General features: G+C 41.9%; 1 protein-coding gene and 1 long non-coding RNA gene across 3 annotated transcripts in view; both read left to right on the plus strand.

Annotated features, from left to right (window-relative positions):
• Nucleotides 1–5,676: 5,676 nt before the first annotated feature.
• The window catches only part of prkaa2 (protein kinase, AMP-activated, alpha 2 catalytic subunit), a 36,684-nt gene continuing 26,610 nt past the window's right edge, over nucleotides 5,677–15,750 (plus strand). The window contains exons 1-3 of one of the 2 annotated variants that reach the window (XM_015971779.3): nucleotides 5,677–5,838; nucleotides 7,293–7,434; nucleotides 9,188–9,281. In XM_015971779.3, the coding sequence (XP_015827265.1) occupies nucleotides 5,739–5,838; nucleotides 7,293–7,434; nucleotides 9,188–9,281 (336 nt within the window). In that variant the 5' untranslated portion in view covers nucleotides 5,677–5,738. The remainder of the gene's footprint in view (nucleotides 5,839–7,292; nucleotides 7,435–9,187; nucleotides 9,282–15,750) is intronic. The other variant, XM_015971780.3, reaches the window with a different exon arrangement.
• On the plus strand, nucleotides 9,288–10,575 carry LOC139071522 (uncharacterized). Its single transcript, XR_011521382.1, has 2 exons — nucleotides 9,288–10,295; nucleotides 10,412–10,575. It is a non-coding gene; the product is annotated as an uncharacterized lncRNA (long non-coding RNA).

Below are 15,750 nucleotides of genomic sequence, written 5' to 3' on the forward strand. Positions count from 1 at the left end.
AAACTTTCTGAGGCAGGATGGTGGAGCAGCGTTCCCAGCGGTCAGACCCGCACGGTTCAGTTCAGCAGTGCGCGCGCCAGTGGCGGTGCGCGCAAAGAGGAGAGCTGAGACGCGCGTCAACTCTGGTCTCACACGCACCAATTATAACGTAATCATGTACGGAAACACCCTATTCAAACTTTAGAACAAACATTTCAGTAGAAAGTTGCAGAAAACCCGTGAAACAAAGTAATTTGCCTTTTATAGACATTTCAGAGTCTTTAGAGAAAATTAATGTTACACAACATAAGAAATTCTCACTTTGGAATTTGTGTTAAAGCTTGAGCAAAGACACAATCAAGCTCATGTGATTTGTTGCTCACATGCAAGACTGAGACTGAGGCCATGAAACCTGCAGGCTTGTTCTCTGCAGACAAATCTGTCACTGCAGTCAGGACTGAATTCATGTCTGATAGATGTCGTGCACGCGAATGGTCTAGCAGATTTCAGTTCAACTTTCCATTTATTTATTCATAAAGCACCTTCTACCGCCTTAGCGGAGGCTCAAGGTGCTGAACAAGACATAAAACCAAAGTAGAAATAAAAACAACATACTGACTAAAAATCAGTAAAAAGAAAAATAAACATAGAAAAGCAATTAACTGTGCGATACAAATGATAAAATGTAAAAGCCAGTGTCAATGCTGGGGAAAGCTAGCCGATAAAAAGTGGGTTTTAAGGCTAGAACAGATGACACAAACAAAGCAAAAACAAGCCAGTTCAAAAGAAAATTCAAAGAACAAACATTCAACATTCAGACTAGGCGGTTTTGGCTTGCTTTTAGCACCCCCTAGTGTCGGTTTAGTGAACCAAAAAGCGAAACTTGCTGTGTGTTCTCTTTTTAACACCTTCATCTAACAGCTAAATGTTCCACCAGCCACCATTAGTTACTACAGGAGTGATGCATCACTAAATCTGTTCATAATCTACAATGTGCAGGAAAAGTGCTAGAGGCAGACTCCGGCACCAGGCATGATAGCTCCACTTTTACAACAGGAGACATCGGCACTCTGAAGTTGCAAGTCCAGTATAAGGAGCCTAAGTCATGCCCATCTACTTCTGGACCACGGGTCCCTGGGAGAATGAAAAAATGAATGCAAGTCAATAAAAACGTTATTTTCTAATTCTGCTTGTCATGTGCCATGGATTTCACACGTCAGTGAATTTTAAAGAAGCATCTTAATACCAATGCGCTTATTTTCGAACGAGGGGAAACGTTATTTTAGGTTTTGTGTGAAAATAAGTCCAGGACTACAACGCGCTTCACAAAAGTGATGCAATCGAACCAGACTCGGAGAAAAACAGAGGGAAATGGCTTTAAGCTCAGCAGACTTCAAATCCTTCCTTCAGGAGGAAAAAACCACCATAAACCTGGCCATGTGGTAAGTAGCAGCTACGCTAGAGCAGAGAAGATGCTGTGGTGCACGTATGCAACGTGTTGATGTCTGACTTGTAGTGGTGCTAATTATAAAGCTGATAAATCTCAAAGTGCATAACTGGCGTGGTCGACGAAACACCCACCCTTAGTTTTCAGTTAAACTGAAGTACAACACACGAGCGATCCGGGATGTGGGGCAAAACGGATTAGAAAATAGCTCTCTTAGCTCCACTCTATTGCGTTCATTTTTTTGTTCTTCCGGGGACCCACGAGCCGACCGGAGAGGGAGGAGACGTAGGCTCCCTGTTCAGGAAACAAAGGGCGGTGGGGTCTGAGTGACATCTCATTTACCCTGTAAAGACTCATTTCAGCACACGCTGGCTCAAGAAAATTACTTTAAATATGAAAAATTTGCATAGTACCCCTTTAATGTATACAAGAATGAAGAGCAATAAAACCCAGAAAATATAAAAAAGTTAATGATTGCAGAGATGAGAGCCTTTAGTTTGGTTTGACTTGTTTTTATTTGAGAGAATAAAATTGCAAATTAGACTAAATAAGTTTGCCTTTTAATGAGCTTCTATGAAAGAGAGAAGGGCCTTCAACTTGTTCTTACGTCTCCTTTTCAAACAATCTTGATTGTCAACTATTTTTTATCTTTTTTTAATATTTGAAACAAACAAACATATTCATCAGATAGAAGTTTCAACATAGCCTATTGAACTAGACCAAATTCTTGCTTTGCAAATTTTAAATAATATATTTATTTAGTTTGGCTTTCCGGCCTGTAGTTTCAACAGCCATCTACCTCCTTATAATAATCACGCTTACACTGCCCTCTAGTGGTGAAACAGAAGATTCTAGCCTCTGTGATGGTTTGTGGTGAATGGAATAAAACGCAAATAGTCAGTATGCACGTTTTGCAATAGGACTAATATTATACAGCTAAAGAAAATAACAGAACCTATTTAAAATACAAATAAGCAGAATTCAAATCACCAGTGTAAATCTTTTCTGCCAACACCGATTTGATCATGACTACGTGCATCTAAATATGTGTGATATTTTATTTCTTTCCATAGTAAACTACCCTAAAATAATGTCATGAATAAATTAAATTAAATCAAGTGAATCAACTATCTCCACCCACTTATGCTGTTTATGTACTTTGGGTGTCCACCTGTCCTTCTGCAGATTATTGTTGTGTCTTTAAAGCATCAGATACACAAACATTAAAAATAAATACCTGAACATGCAACTAAATTATCTGAAGTGTATTTTATCATTTCAAACCATGTTCCATTCATTTACATGGACTGAAGAGACCTAATGTCTAAGATTAGGATTTGTTCTTATTGAAGGGGGAACAGATGAAAACCTCCGCGTGACGTCTGTCTGAAGTACAGTCTATGGTCTGAAGGCTATTCTGAGACAAATGTTCTGAGTCAGGACACAGCCTCAGTATTAACCTCTAAAAATACTCATTATTCACTTGCATGACATCTGCCAGATATGAATGAATGAATGAATGAATGAACGAATGAACAAACGAATGAACGAACGAACGAATGAATAAATGAATGAATGAATGAATGAACTGTCTGGAGTTTTAAAGCTAAACTGAAACAATACTACAAATCTAGTTAACTTTATATTTTTTGTACTTTTTTGGTTTAATTGTTATTTTTATGGCTATATTCCTGGAATGTTTTTATTTATTTTGATTATTTTTAGGCATTATGTGAATTTTGAATTTATTATTTTAGTGGGGTTTTTTGTCTTGTGACATCTGTTTTTAGTATGGTCTTATCACTGTCTATAATTTTAATGCATATGATTTTATCATGCTCTGCACTTTGGGCAGCCTTGGCTGGGGGCATTAAGGTGCCTCATGAATAAATAAATGAAACTTCAGTGATCTGCCTGAAGACAAACAGAACAAGCCTTGAGGTTTTATGGCTCATTGACCCGAGTCAGTGTCGCATCTAAACAACAAATCACAAGAGCTCGATTGCACCTTTGTACAACCTTTTATACAATACCCAATTTTCCACACATTACGTTTGATTTATCAGCGAACTTGACCTCTAGAAGAGTCAGACGATGTTTACGTCAGGACATCCTCTACTCCAGTTGTGTTGACAAGAGCAATTAGATCCCCTTTTGAAGCTCGTGTTATTTTGTAGATGCAGAAATGGCTTTTCTTCCACTCACATGGATGATGTCAGAAACGTGAATGGAAGTATAATCAGCACGATTTAATCTTACAGGACTCGGAGGACAAAAAAGCATGAAATAGTTTAAGTTTTGTATCTATTGTCAGAAACGGAAGTTTAAAATACTGGAATGTTTAAATTTAATTCACTGTGGTCCTCTGCAGTCAATCGTCCTCCAGCTAACTAAGACAAGACAGAAGTTATTGTCTTTGGGAATAAGAAGGATAGGATGGAGGTTCCTGCTCCACTTGGCTCCAGAGGAATAAAGACCTGAGCTTCACTGGTCACATGAAGGCTATGACTAGATCAGCATTTTATCATCTTCATCAAAGAGCATGTCTCAGAGGTCCAGACAGAACCTAGAGAAACTCATTCATGTGTTCATCTCCAGCAGGCTGGACTACTGCAATGGTCTCCTAACTGGTCTTCCCCAAAACCTGTGAAGCAACTGCAGCTTGTTCAGAACGCTGCTGCTGCTAGAGCCAACAAGAACCAAGAGAACAGAACACATCACTCCTGTTCTTTAGTCTCTACACTGGTTACCAGTAAACTACAGAATCAACTTCAAAGTACTTCTACTAGTTTGTTAATCACTCAATGGCACGGGGCCAGAATACATGTTGGATCTCCTTCCTGTGTATATGCCCAGCAGGGCTCTCAGATCCTTAGGAAACAGTCAGAATAAAACCTCGGGTCAGAACCAAACGGGGTGACGGGCCTTTTAGCTACTATGCTACACAGATGGAATCAGCTTCCTTGTGACCTCAAATGTGCCTCAACTCTAGTAACTTTTGAATCAAAATGGAAAACCTTCATGTTTTCATCAGCCTTTTAATAAATGTTATTATGCTGCACTCTAACTGCTCACCCTTTAACTTTGCCTTTGGATATTATTCATACATCTAATTTTATTTGTGTATTTTAAATTAGATTGCTGCAGTTTATGTTGTCTCGTTGATTTTAATATGTTATGTTCTTACTGTTCTTGCTCCTGAAGCACATTGAATTGCTTCTGTGTATGAAATGAGCTATATACACAAGGCTGCCTTGCCATAAATTTAGACAGAAACTGAGATTCCAAAATGTCAGAGTCAGAGATAATCTGAAGAATATAAATTAGCAATGAACTGTGGTGAATGATGTAGGACACAAAACGCTTGAGCTGCATGAAACAAAGAAACGGTACCACTGTAAGCCCCCCTTATGAATGGTGAATCTATTGGTTTGTTATTAATTCATCTTTGACCTTTCCAAATCATTAATCTGCGTTTATAATGCATCTTTTAAGGGAGAGCAAGAGACAAAACTAACAAGTTTGTTGCCAAATCTGTTCGCCTATTTCACCTGGAGTTGCAATATTTCAGACTTAGTTGCTGCCTCGTAAGCACAACGAGCATTTGTAAACATCATTTGTAGCACATGATGCTGTACTTTATCACAACATTAGAAAGACCCACCTCTATCACAGGGATCCTTGTTGTAAAGTGCAACAGGTCTATGGACTGGAATTTTCTCTATCAATTCATTTACTGGTAGATTGAGGTCTCTGGAAGAAGAAATTACAGCAGAAGAAAATGTGAGTGATACCATCCATCCAACCAGCTGCCAACAGAGGGAGAGGGGTCACTCCTCATCCATAGGAGTGGACAGCCAGCCTCTGCAGACAGGTGTGCATAAATGACCACCTGATATCATCCCAGAGCAACACCTCAGAACAATCCAGCAAAGGTTTGGTGGTGAATTCTGCCATTTCTGGCATGTGATCAATCCTAGAGACACAGGTGGCCAAGAAAGAAAAACGACAAAATTACATTGATAATGTAAGAATTGGTTGCCACGTTTAGCTCAATTTTGTCTCTCATAAAACACCTGGCGCGTTGGTTTTTAAACACATCTACCTGATGGAAAGGTCGGTCCGTTCTAATGTTCACGTTTTTCCACCTGGTGTTTTAAAGAAGCGCTTTATTTTGCACATAATCTCACGTCCTTTCCGCAGCCGTTCAAACTGGAGCCTTGCCACCGGAGCGCCCCGCCCCTCCGTGCGGCCCCACAGGCGGCAGCACACCCACCGCACCGAGCGAACCCAGCCGTCGGTAACGGAGAAGATGGCTGAGCGGCAACAACAGAAACACGAAGGCAGGGTAAAAATCGGTCATTACGTCATCGGAGACACGCTCGGAGTGGGGACATTCGGCAAAGTAAAGAGTTGAGTCATGTTTTGTGTCATGCTGAGCTCCGTTTGTGTTTTTCTGTCAAAATAGTACAAATTCAGTGTCCCTGCCTCCCGTCTGTCTTTACGCTCCGTGGTTAACTTGACGCTACGCAGTTTGCGTAAGGGAATGGCTCACGTGCGGAAGCAGCATGTACTTGTCACGTAAATCTAATTTGAGAATAGGACCGCTTCAAAGTCAAATTCTTCCACCGAGGAAGCTTTCTGTAGCCACGGCTATCGGCTACAGCAGGTGTAATTAGCTGAAGGAGCACAGAGACACCAGACCACGTTCCTATCGTTATTTTATGATGTTCAAACACATAAAACGTCATGTTTTTGAAGCGTTTTCGTCCCGTTTTGCGGCAAATAAACGCGGAATCGTTGACGGAAACACAGCGTGTAGTTTACGGACATTTATGTTCCTAAGCTGCCCTGGCGGTAGATGTAACTAGCAGTTAGGGAAGTCCTTTAGAGACCAAAAGCTTCATCTGGTCTTTATTTCGCCAGTTTAAACATTTTGGTTAGGTTTTGCGGTCGCAGAATGACCTTGTGAGCTTCCCTCGCCCAGTGCGCAGTTAAAGGGAAGCTATGGGGCGCCGACTCGTTTAATACTTTAATGCTTTTTCTCGCGTGGATTTAAAATAGAAAATCCGTTTTTCACCACAGTTATTTAGAAAATTGAAAGTTATTCTCTCAAAACGTTTTAGCAGAAATTTAGACGAATGTTTAAATATTCAATATAAAATTGAAGAATAAAAAAATTGCTTGTAAACATCTAGAATCACATCAACTTGCATTGTTAAATGTGAAAATCTAAATCTAAATACGGTGTTGAAATCTAAATAGGTCCAATGTAAATGTGGCAGTTTTAAACTAAATGAACCTGTATATTAGCTCAAATTTTAGTAAATATTTTAACCAGGATATCAGATTCGACTTAATATTTATATCTAACACTTTACAGCCTGTTTCCTTTGTAAATGGCCAACTGCCATTTTCAAATGGTTTGCATGTTTTTCGGGCTGATTTTTGCATGTGATACCAAATAACAGATAATAAATTATATTTATATTATTTATATTATATTATAGCCTTAATAGCGTAATGACTAATACAAATGTTGCTTTGTGCATTGTCTAAGTAGAGGCAGATGATCCATCATGTTGATAACTTACTCTGTGCTTTAGCTCTTGTATGCAGCTGCAATAACATTGTGAATACACAGCCTTAGGCAGTCGGAGAAGTCCAGCATCAAAGAGGAAATAAAGAAAGAAATAGCCAGAAAAGTGCCACAAACCAAATAAGAACACATTTTATTTCCTTTTTATTAGAAGCCTACGGTACAACAATCTCATTTATTCCTTCTTGAAATCTCTCCCACAAAGATCTGCATTTTCCCAAAACTAGTTTCTTCAGTGTGTTTCCTGTCTGTTTGCCTCTGCGCTAGTTGGAGAGCACCAGCTGACGGGTCACAAAGTGGCAGTGAAGATCCTAAACAGACAGAAGATCCGCAGTCTCGATGTCGTTGGGAAGATCAAACGGGAGATTCAGAATCTCAAACTGTTCCGACATCCACACATCATCAAGCTGTAAGTAGAGACAGACCACACAGACACATAGCTTACCAGTATATGATGATGGCTTAGCTTGGTTGTGCTGAGCTTGCTGAAAATGTCCCAGGAGGTAGAACATAAACAATTTGTTCTCTAAACAAACCACAGACACAAGCTTGGATAGAGATCAAAGCACATTTAAGTCTTCCTCTGTGTTTTTGGTTATTTTTCTCTCTTTTTTTTTGCTTTTGGTTTTGCCCAGCATACTTCTCAGTCCATTGTTTTGTCTCTTAGGTGTTATTTTCAGACGTGAGTCAAGATAAGTCCACACTGTCACACTCTTTAGCGATAGCAGACATGCCAGCTTTCAGGCTCTTTCCAGAGGTGCTTTGTAACTCTGTAAATGTTGCAGCATGGTAGTAAATATTTCAGCTATCAGAAACAGATGCAGACTTAGGCCTAGTCCACACGTAGCCGGGTTTTTTTTAAACGAATATCCGCCCCTCCAAAAACTTGCATCCACACCACCGCGTTTAAAAAAAACTCTGTCCACACGTACCCGGATAAGTACGTTGTTAAGGACATGCCAGACCTGTAGGCGGCAGTACTTCCCCCGTTCTTAACCTCGTCCTTCGTCTGTGGTCTTCCACAAGCAGCAGTAATTCTGCTTGCAAAAACAAACAAGCAGAAAGCGCTTGGACAGTTGATAAAGCGAGCGCAGCTCTGAGGGCATCCATGCTGTCGGCTAGTGTAAACACAGGTCGCACACGTGATGTCAGCATTTTTTTTGTCGCAGAAAGTGACGTTGCGGACCTTAAAACTCCGGTTTTGTCCGTCCACACGCAGACACCCAAAACGGAGAAAACACAGATCTTCACTTTGGCCGGAGTTTTTAAAAAGATCCGTTTTCGTGTGAAAAAACTCCGTTTTCGTGTGGATGACAGGCCAAAACGTAGAAAAATATCTACGTTTTGGCAGATCCCCGGCTACGTGTGGACAGGGCCTTAAGCGAGGTGTTCAAACATATTTGGACGTGCATAGAACCGCGGGTCAGAACAAAACATGGTGGAGATGCATTTAGTTACTATGCTGCTCACGTATGGAATCAGCTTCCCCATGACCTCAGAGGCGCCCCAACCCTAACGCTGTCCAAAACAAAACTAAAAACCTGAATGTACTCGTCAGCCTTTAAATGAATTGTGTCTTATCATGTGTCGTCTCCACTGTAATCTGCGCTGTAACCTTGTCTTCTCCTTTAGCTCTAAACTGTAACTCCATTTGTGTGTATTTTAATTTGTGTTTTTATGTTGGTTTCATATCATGTCCTGATAATTGTTGAGCACATTGAGTTGCCTCTGTGTTTGAAATGTGCTCTATAAATAAAGCGGCCTTGCCTTGCCATATAAAATTGCGCAAAACTAAAGCCATTACAAAACATACTAGCTTGTTTTCAGTCTTGGAAGACTTTATGTGTTTGCATGTTGAGCAGAAAAAATAATTGCAATCTCGTCCATTTCCCCCATGGGGCCAGATCTGTCAGGCTTCAGTTGGCTCAGCAGGAAAGAAAAAGGACTTGATGGATTTCTGATTCTCCCACAAGCAACAGTTGATTGCACTGAGCTTTCAGTCTAATAAGCTGACCTTTATGAGAAGGATTACCTACGCTCAGCCCTGAACGAGTCCGTCAGGCTTTGCCTTTAGTTTGTGTGTGTGTTGGTGTTGTGTGATTATAAACTGGAGGAACAGAATTTGAAGGAGGCTAATGCATGTGTGTTTTTTCCTGTTTTAGCTACCAGGTAATAAGTACACCCACAGATTTCTTCATGGTCATGGAGTATGTGTCAGGAGGAGAACTGTTTGACTACATCTGCAAAAATGGGAGGGTAAGGGATTTTATTTAGATGACATTTATACTTAATTGGTTGTTTATTGTCTCAAACCTCTGGTCACGGTGACGTGAGTCATCAAAAAAGATTTAGATAACCCAATAAAAATGTAAACTCAAAATGGTCAAAACTTTTACAAAACAAGGAAAGAGTAAATCAATAGTACATACCTTTTTTTTCTTTATTGTTACAGTAACATGTAACACTCAAAGCTGTAGAAAGAACGAGTTACGACACTCCAATAGACTCCTATGGAAAGAATGGAATGCGGGAGTCACGTGGTTCATGGAGCTTCCAATAGTTCCAAACAGCCCCGCTGCTGCACTGACCGTACTTCATTTTCGGTGTTTCGGAAGGATTTTCTCTGGTAAGTTGATGAAATGTCATAATTTTGTTGCATTGTGAAGCGTTAGCTAACCGCTTCGTACCAAAATTAGCCAACGATGGTATTTTATGTTGCCAGTTTCAGCTAGATAACCTTTAATGAGCTAACTGTGTGCAGCTAGTTGATTGTGAGCAGGAGGGTTTAGACAAGCTTGACGAGCTGTAGACGGGTTTATTTCAGTTTGTTTGATTCTACGTTTTAAAAATTCCCCACAGTTTGAAATAGGTTATAAACTTTTTACATTATTAGTTTTATTTGGGATTTTTTGTACAATACGTTGCTGGTTGCTGTATCAACACGAACATGCATCAGAAATGGAAGCACAAATGGAGAGACCAATAATAAAGAAAAATGTGATTGTGAAGACACGTAATTATTTAATATTTTTCAGTTAATAACACTGACTGCAACGAGCTGCTGAAGCATGAGACTAAACAGGATTACGAACGTAGGGAGATAAACAAAAATCGTATGTAACCATTAAAGGTTAAACTGTGTCATGTGTCCATCTTCATGTTTTCATAGTGGCTGAGCGGAGAGCTGACCAGGAACAACGGTGGTGGCAAAACCCAGTTGGGTCTGTGATGGAGTGATGCACGCCTGGAGTGATTGCCATCTCATCCACAGTGAGCACACACTCTCTTTCTATCTCTGTCAGATTTTTAACCTGCAAACTGAGCATGTCACACACCTCTCCTAACACACCTGGTTCCAGTTTAACGGGCTGCATTTGTCTGTGCAGGGTTCTAACATCAGGCAGAGGGATACTCGTGTCCTGAAGAAACCTGCAGCCTGTTGAACCCACTGAAAAACAGAGCTGTACGGCCTTTTTGATTGTCTGTTTACTCCCTTAAGCCTGATTCATGCTTCTCCGTCAGTTCCAACAGGGAGAGACACACACGCACGGACGGAGACATTTTGCCCTCATACTTCTCCGTCTCCTGGGGAGTGTTGCAAAGCAATTCCCCACCAGGACAGCAGAGGGCGTAGCGCTGTTCTGTGGTATCCTGTCACGTATCCGGTCCAAGATAGTGTGTTTATGTTGTGTTTTTTGGTATACAAGAGACTTTTTAACACGGACAAATGTATCTCTCATTCTCCTCCACCTCTTCATGCGCTCGCCACCTCTAAACCCACGTTTCCTGTCATTTCCGTCCATAATTAAAATGCCTGCTGCGCATCTTTTCACTCCTCCAGTCCCGGGGGAATTAAACGTTCATATTTTTAGAGTTTTTTCACAAGGTGTTCTTCAAGCTGCTCCGTGTCTGCCGCTAGTTATTCTCGACTCTCTTTATATTTTTAAGGGCGCAATGACAGAGGTGTAGACGACAGCGGTGCCCTGACCAATCACAAGCTTGCGTTCTCCGTCTCGGCAGACGGCCGGATGTTTAGAAAAGAGAGCTTGACTCCGTACGTACTTGCGTGGCTTTCCAGCAGGCCCGCAAGGACGGATAATGGCGTTGCGTGTCTCCGCACTGACGCAGACGCAGAAGCATGAATCAGGATTTAGGCTTTCCAGCTGGGTTCACTGGTTGCGGATCCTGTTCCTTTCTCCTCCTGGCCCTGACGCCGGCTCCTCATGGCTTCCTGGGATGTCCCTCTCTCCTGATACCATCTCATGTCCCTGCTCACTTTCTCTCATCTCATTTGCCTCACTGCTGCTGCTGCTTCCCTCATTCTCTGAAAGTTTAATGGCACTGTTAGAATAAAGAATAACTTTTAAGTAAATAAATACAAATGTGTAATATTTCTAAAGATTCACACCACAGTTTACTTGAGTACAATGTGTGTGGTCACTGGTCAGTGGATCAACAAACATGCAGTGGTTCTGCTGTACTTCTCACTGCGAGATCCTTCCTCCTCCTTGGTTCAGGGCGATGAACAAACAGGGTTGGAACAGCATCAGTCCTGAGTCTCACCTTGCCTTGCCTAGTCTTAGTAAACTGTCCCTCCTCAAAATGTGCCTGTAGACACTAGGGTTGTCACGGTGTGAAAATTTAACCTCACGGTTATTGTGACCAAAATTACCACGGTTTTCGGTATTATCGCGGTATTTTTTTAAACGTGCTACATTTTCAAACAATTAAATAAACCCTGTATGTCAGGAAATATTGTCCTCAGTTTGTGTCTAAATTTAGCCTAAAATGTGTTATTTTGTAATTATGTTGTTTATTTGTTTACATTTTTTCCCTTTAGTCTTTAAAATACCAATATTTGCCCATAACTCCTTATTTTATGTCTGTTTGATGTCATCGTTTAAAAATATTAGCTCAGATGATACTCAGTACTCAAGTAGCCTTCTAATCAGATACTTTTTTACCCTTACTTGAGTAATAAACCCTATATCAGGAAAATATTGTCCTCGGTTTGTGTCCTTCCAGTGAGCTTTGCAGATGTGGGAAAATGTCATCAGGCAGTAATCGTTGTTAAATTCATAATTATTCTCGGAGAGAGACCAACTCTTATCTGCCCCTGGGAGCCCCGTAATGCATAGCGTCATTTCAACATGGCGGTGTCCGCGACACGGTTTATATGCAGGTAGCGGCGCTGCGGCTGCTTTATATAGCCACTCGTTGCGTTCTCCCTCAACCCAAATCCTCGGATCACGCATTTTAGCTAAAACGCTAACGTTAGCTTGCCTTGCGTTGACTGTAGAGTTGTGGGTGATGGTCACGCAGATGTGTCATGAGATCTGAAGCGTTGCTGCCTTTCACAGACACTTTTTCTGCTCGTGCTGCAAACAGGATAGCCGTCTTCTATCAGCTGTCCCTCAGCATTCTTCAAATATCCAAAAGATGCCCGTACTTCCGACTTTGTCTTCTTTGAGGGATAATAAATGTCCTGAGCGCTGCCGTCTCCTCCTCTGGCCATTATTTCAGCTTTAGCTTCAAGAAAGTTTTGGTTGTAAACAACAAAGCGCACATGTGCTGCCAGCAACTTCAGCAGGTGATACGGTGGCTGGTAAGGGTCACCGCGCCTACACCACAGCCACGGTAAACCCATCGAGATAATATAGTTTTTTAAAAACAAGACGGTTATTATTATTGTAAACTTTTTTACCGGGGTTTACCGCTACACCGGTTACCGTGACAACCCTAGTAGAGTGGCGTATTAGTTTATTTCCTGCCACATTTACTGTATTTTCACGACTATAGGGCGCACCTAGGGTGCAGCTTCAGTCGGTGTCTTTTTGGTATTTAACACATACAAAAGGCACACCGGGTTATAGGGCGCAGGCGGGGCACGGTAGAACGTACCGGTAAAACATCTGTGCGGGCTCGGGACTCGGAACATATCAGCGCAAACCAGACGTGAAAATTATAAACAGCCAAAAGCAGGGCCGGATTTAGGAGGATGTGGGCCCATGGGCTTCAGTCAATTTAGGTGGGCCCTTTTTTCAAAATTGCTGCATAGACGCACGCACGCGCGCACACACACACTTATAATTTTACTATATTATTTTAAGGACTACAAATTGATACTTTTTTTTAGATCACACATCTTTAATAAACCAATTCACACACACTACAATAATCCTTGAATGAATAGATTTGCATTTTATAGAAAGAAAACATTATTTCAACTTTGGCTTCTAAAAGCTGTGTGAATCAATAACCTAACATTAGGTAGTCATTTACACACTGAACATTTTAATACAATTCAAATTCTGCTTTTGCTGTCAAATAAATAACTTTAACAAAAATAAACAAAAGGCAAAAGCACACTTATCTGCCACTAAGATAGAAGACTGTGCTCAAAGCTGTATGGCTCTCTATGGGAAGAAATCTAAGAAAGCGTTCCTGGGAGTGCCCTTCAGGTGACACATATCTCAGAATAAATGTTAACTGATCAAGGTGGGAAACATCTGAGATCGAATAGTATTTGGCCATGTTTACTTCACCGACTATTTCAGACAGAACACGATCACCCATCAGTGAAGAAAGATATGAAGGTGTCCCTGCACCTGCATTTCCATATTTCTCTATGTGAGACTTCAAAAAGGGATCAAACTCGCTGATTAACTCCAGAAGGCCCAGGTAATTACCATTATCAGTCCTGCCAAAAACATGACTAGATCCTCTAAGAGCAAGTCCTCTCTCTGCCAAAAACTTCACAACAGACACAACTCTTCTCAAAACTTCAGTCCAGTATGACTCTCAGATTCAAATTGTTTTTCCAGCTCTGAATCTATCCTCCCAGCAGCTGACCCAAATGTGATATAAGTCAGCATAGCCTTTCTGTGATGTTCACTGTTTTCATGCTCTTTCATCCGGTTTGTGGCATGTTTCCAGCTGAAACCAGTTTCAAAGCACGATTTGCTTTTAGCATCACTGAAAATGCGGTATGCAAAACAAAACACAGCTCCGGTAGATGGAGAGTAAAGCAGCCACTGTCTTTGGACATACTCACCATTGGCGAGTCTGCGTTTAAAGTGCAGTCTGGAGAAGAACCGCTTCTGCTGTTTGTACGCTCGTTCGGACGCTTTAAAATTTACGTCCATGCGTTGGCAGCTCTGCGGTCCTCGCTCAGCCCAGTAGGCACGCACAGATGCATCGCATTTTCCCCAGCAAGATGGATCCGTACTGTAACAAGGTTCATCCACAGTTTCAATCCGTGGCCCAGACGCACTTTCGGTCGCCAGTTTTCCACAATCACTCTCCGATGGGAAAAGATAATCCATGGAGGACGTGGTGGTCTCAGATGCCTCCAGATCGAGCGTCTCTGCTGCCGGAACATCAGCCGCAGATTCTGCCGCCAATTTTCCACAATCACTCACTGACAGGAAAAGATCATTTGTGTTGTTGGACGTGGTCTCAGCAGGTGCCGTCGCGGTGTCGGACCGGCCGCACACGGGGGTATGTCAGGCTGCAAACGCCCGCCGTGATGTAAGAAGTGTGAGAAAACTTGGACCAGTTATAAGCAGTCATGACCGATGTTTGCCAAAACAAATCCCAGTGCTTCTCAGCTAAATGGTAGCTTCTTGTTAGAGAATTACATACAAAAATAAAAATGCTTTTTGGACCTCCAGCGGGGCCTCCGGCACGCAGGGGCCCAGGGCTGTAGCCCAGGTAAGCCCATGCGAAAGTCCGGGGGTGGCCAAAAGCATGCTTCACGTTACTGGTCTAGTCCTGGTTCAGGCCTGGTTTAGAGCGCACGTGCACTTCCTCGTTGCGAGCGCTGACGGCTCGTGCTCTTCTAATGGGCTCGAGACACGGGAGGATTTGTGTGTTTTGTGGTCAGTTTAATTTGACATGAACACGACAAACACGCTTTCTTGACAATCTTTGTGAGTAAAAAAACGTGTAGAAATAAAAACGAACAGCGTGTGTTATTAGGGAGATAGCGGGCGAGCGGTGTTGATGCATGACTGCGCATGCGCCGTGAGCGGTTCTGGTACTTTTTGGGTCACAGCTGCTCGCAGCGCCGCTTCAAGAGCCGATGCGCTGTGTTGAAGTTCAGAATGTGTTTACTGGTAGTTGGTGGATTTAACCACATAAACTTTCCACATGAACAAAATCATATGTGTGTTATTAATAGGCCTAAGAAAATCGTGTGATTTGAATTGTGTTTTATTAACCCTCTGAGGTCCATGAACGCGTATCCGCGTCTTTTGAACAGGTCTGATTTGGGACGCTGTAGCAGCAAGACTCCGCCTCCCTGAATTTTTCGGTTTCAATTCAGCTTTAAAAAGGAGATTATAAACTACACTCCAGTTTTTAAATTTTGTTAATAGGCAACGTAAAAGCGGAGTTGTGGGCTCGACACACGGGAGGCGACAAACGACCGCGATCAGCGAAATTTGTCGCTGTCGCTTTTATTACCCTGCACACGGGAGGCGATCCGCGGCAGCGCGCATGTGTCATTGAAAATGAATGGAGGACAGGCGATGTCGCCTCCCGTGTGTCGAGCCCATTATACTAAACTAAAAAACCACCTATTTTTAGGCAATCTGACAACTTGTCAAAACAGCAGTTTAGTAATCCGTGAGAGGGAATGTGCTTGTGAACGTAAAAAACCCACAAAAACACGAGATCCTTTTGCTGTTGGTGGACGTCTCACATTTTCAGCTGATAAAAAGCA

The sequence above is a fragment of the Nothobranchius furzeri genome, chromosome 8, assembly GCF_043380555.1.
Source record: "Nothobranchius furzeri strain GRZ-AD chromosome 8, NfurGRZ-RIMD1, whole genome shotgun sequence".
Classification (NCBI taxonomy): domain Eukaryota; kingdom Metazoa; phylum Chordata; class Actinopteri; order Cyprinodontiformes; family Nothobranchiidae; genus Nothobranchius; species Nothobranchius furzeri.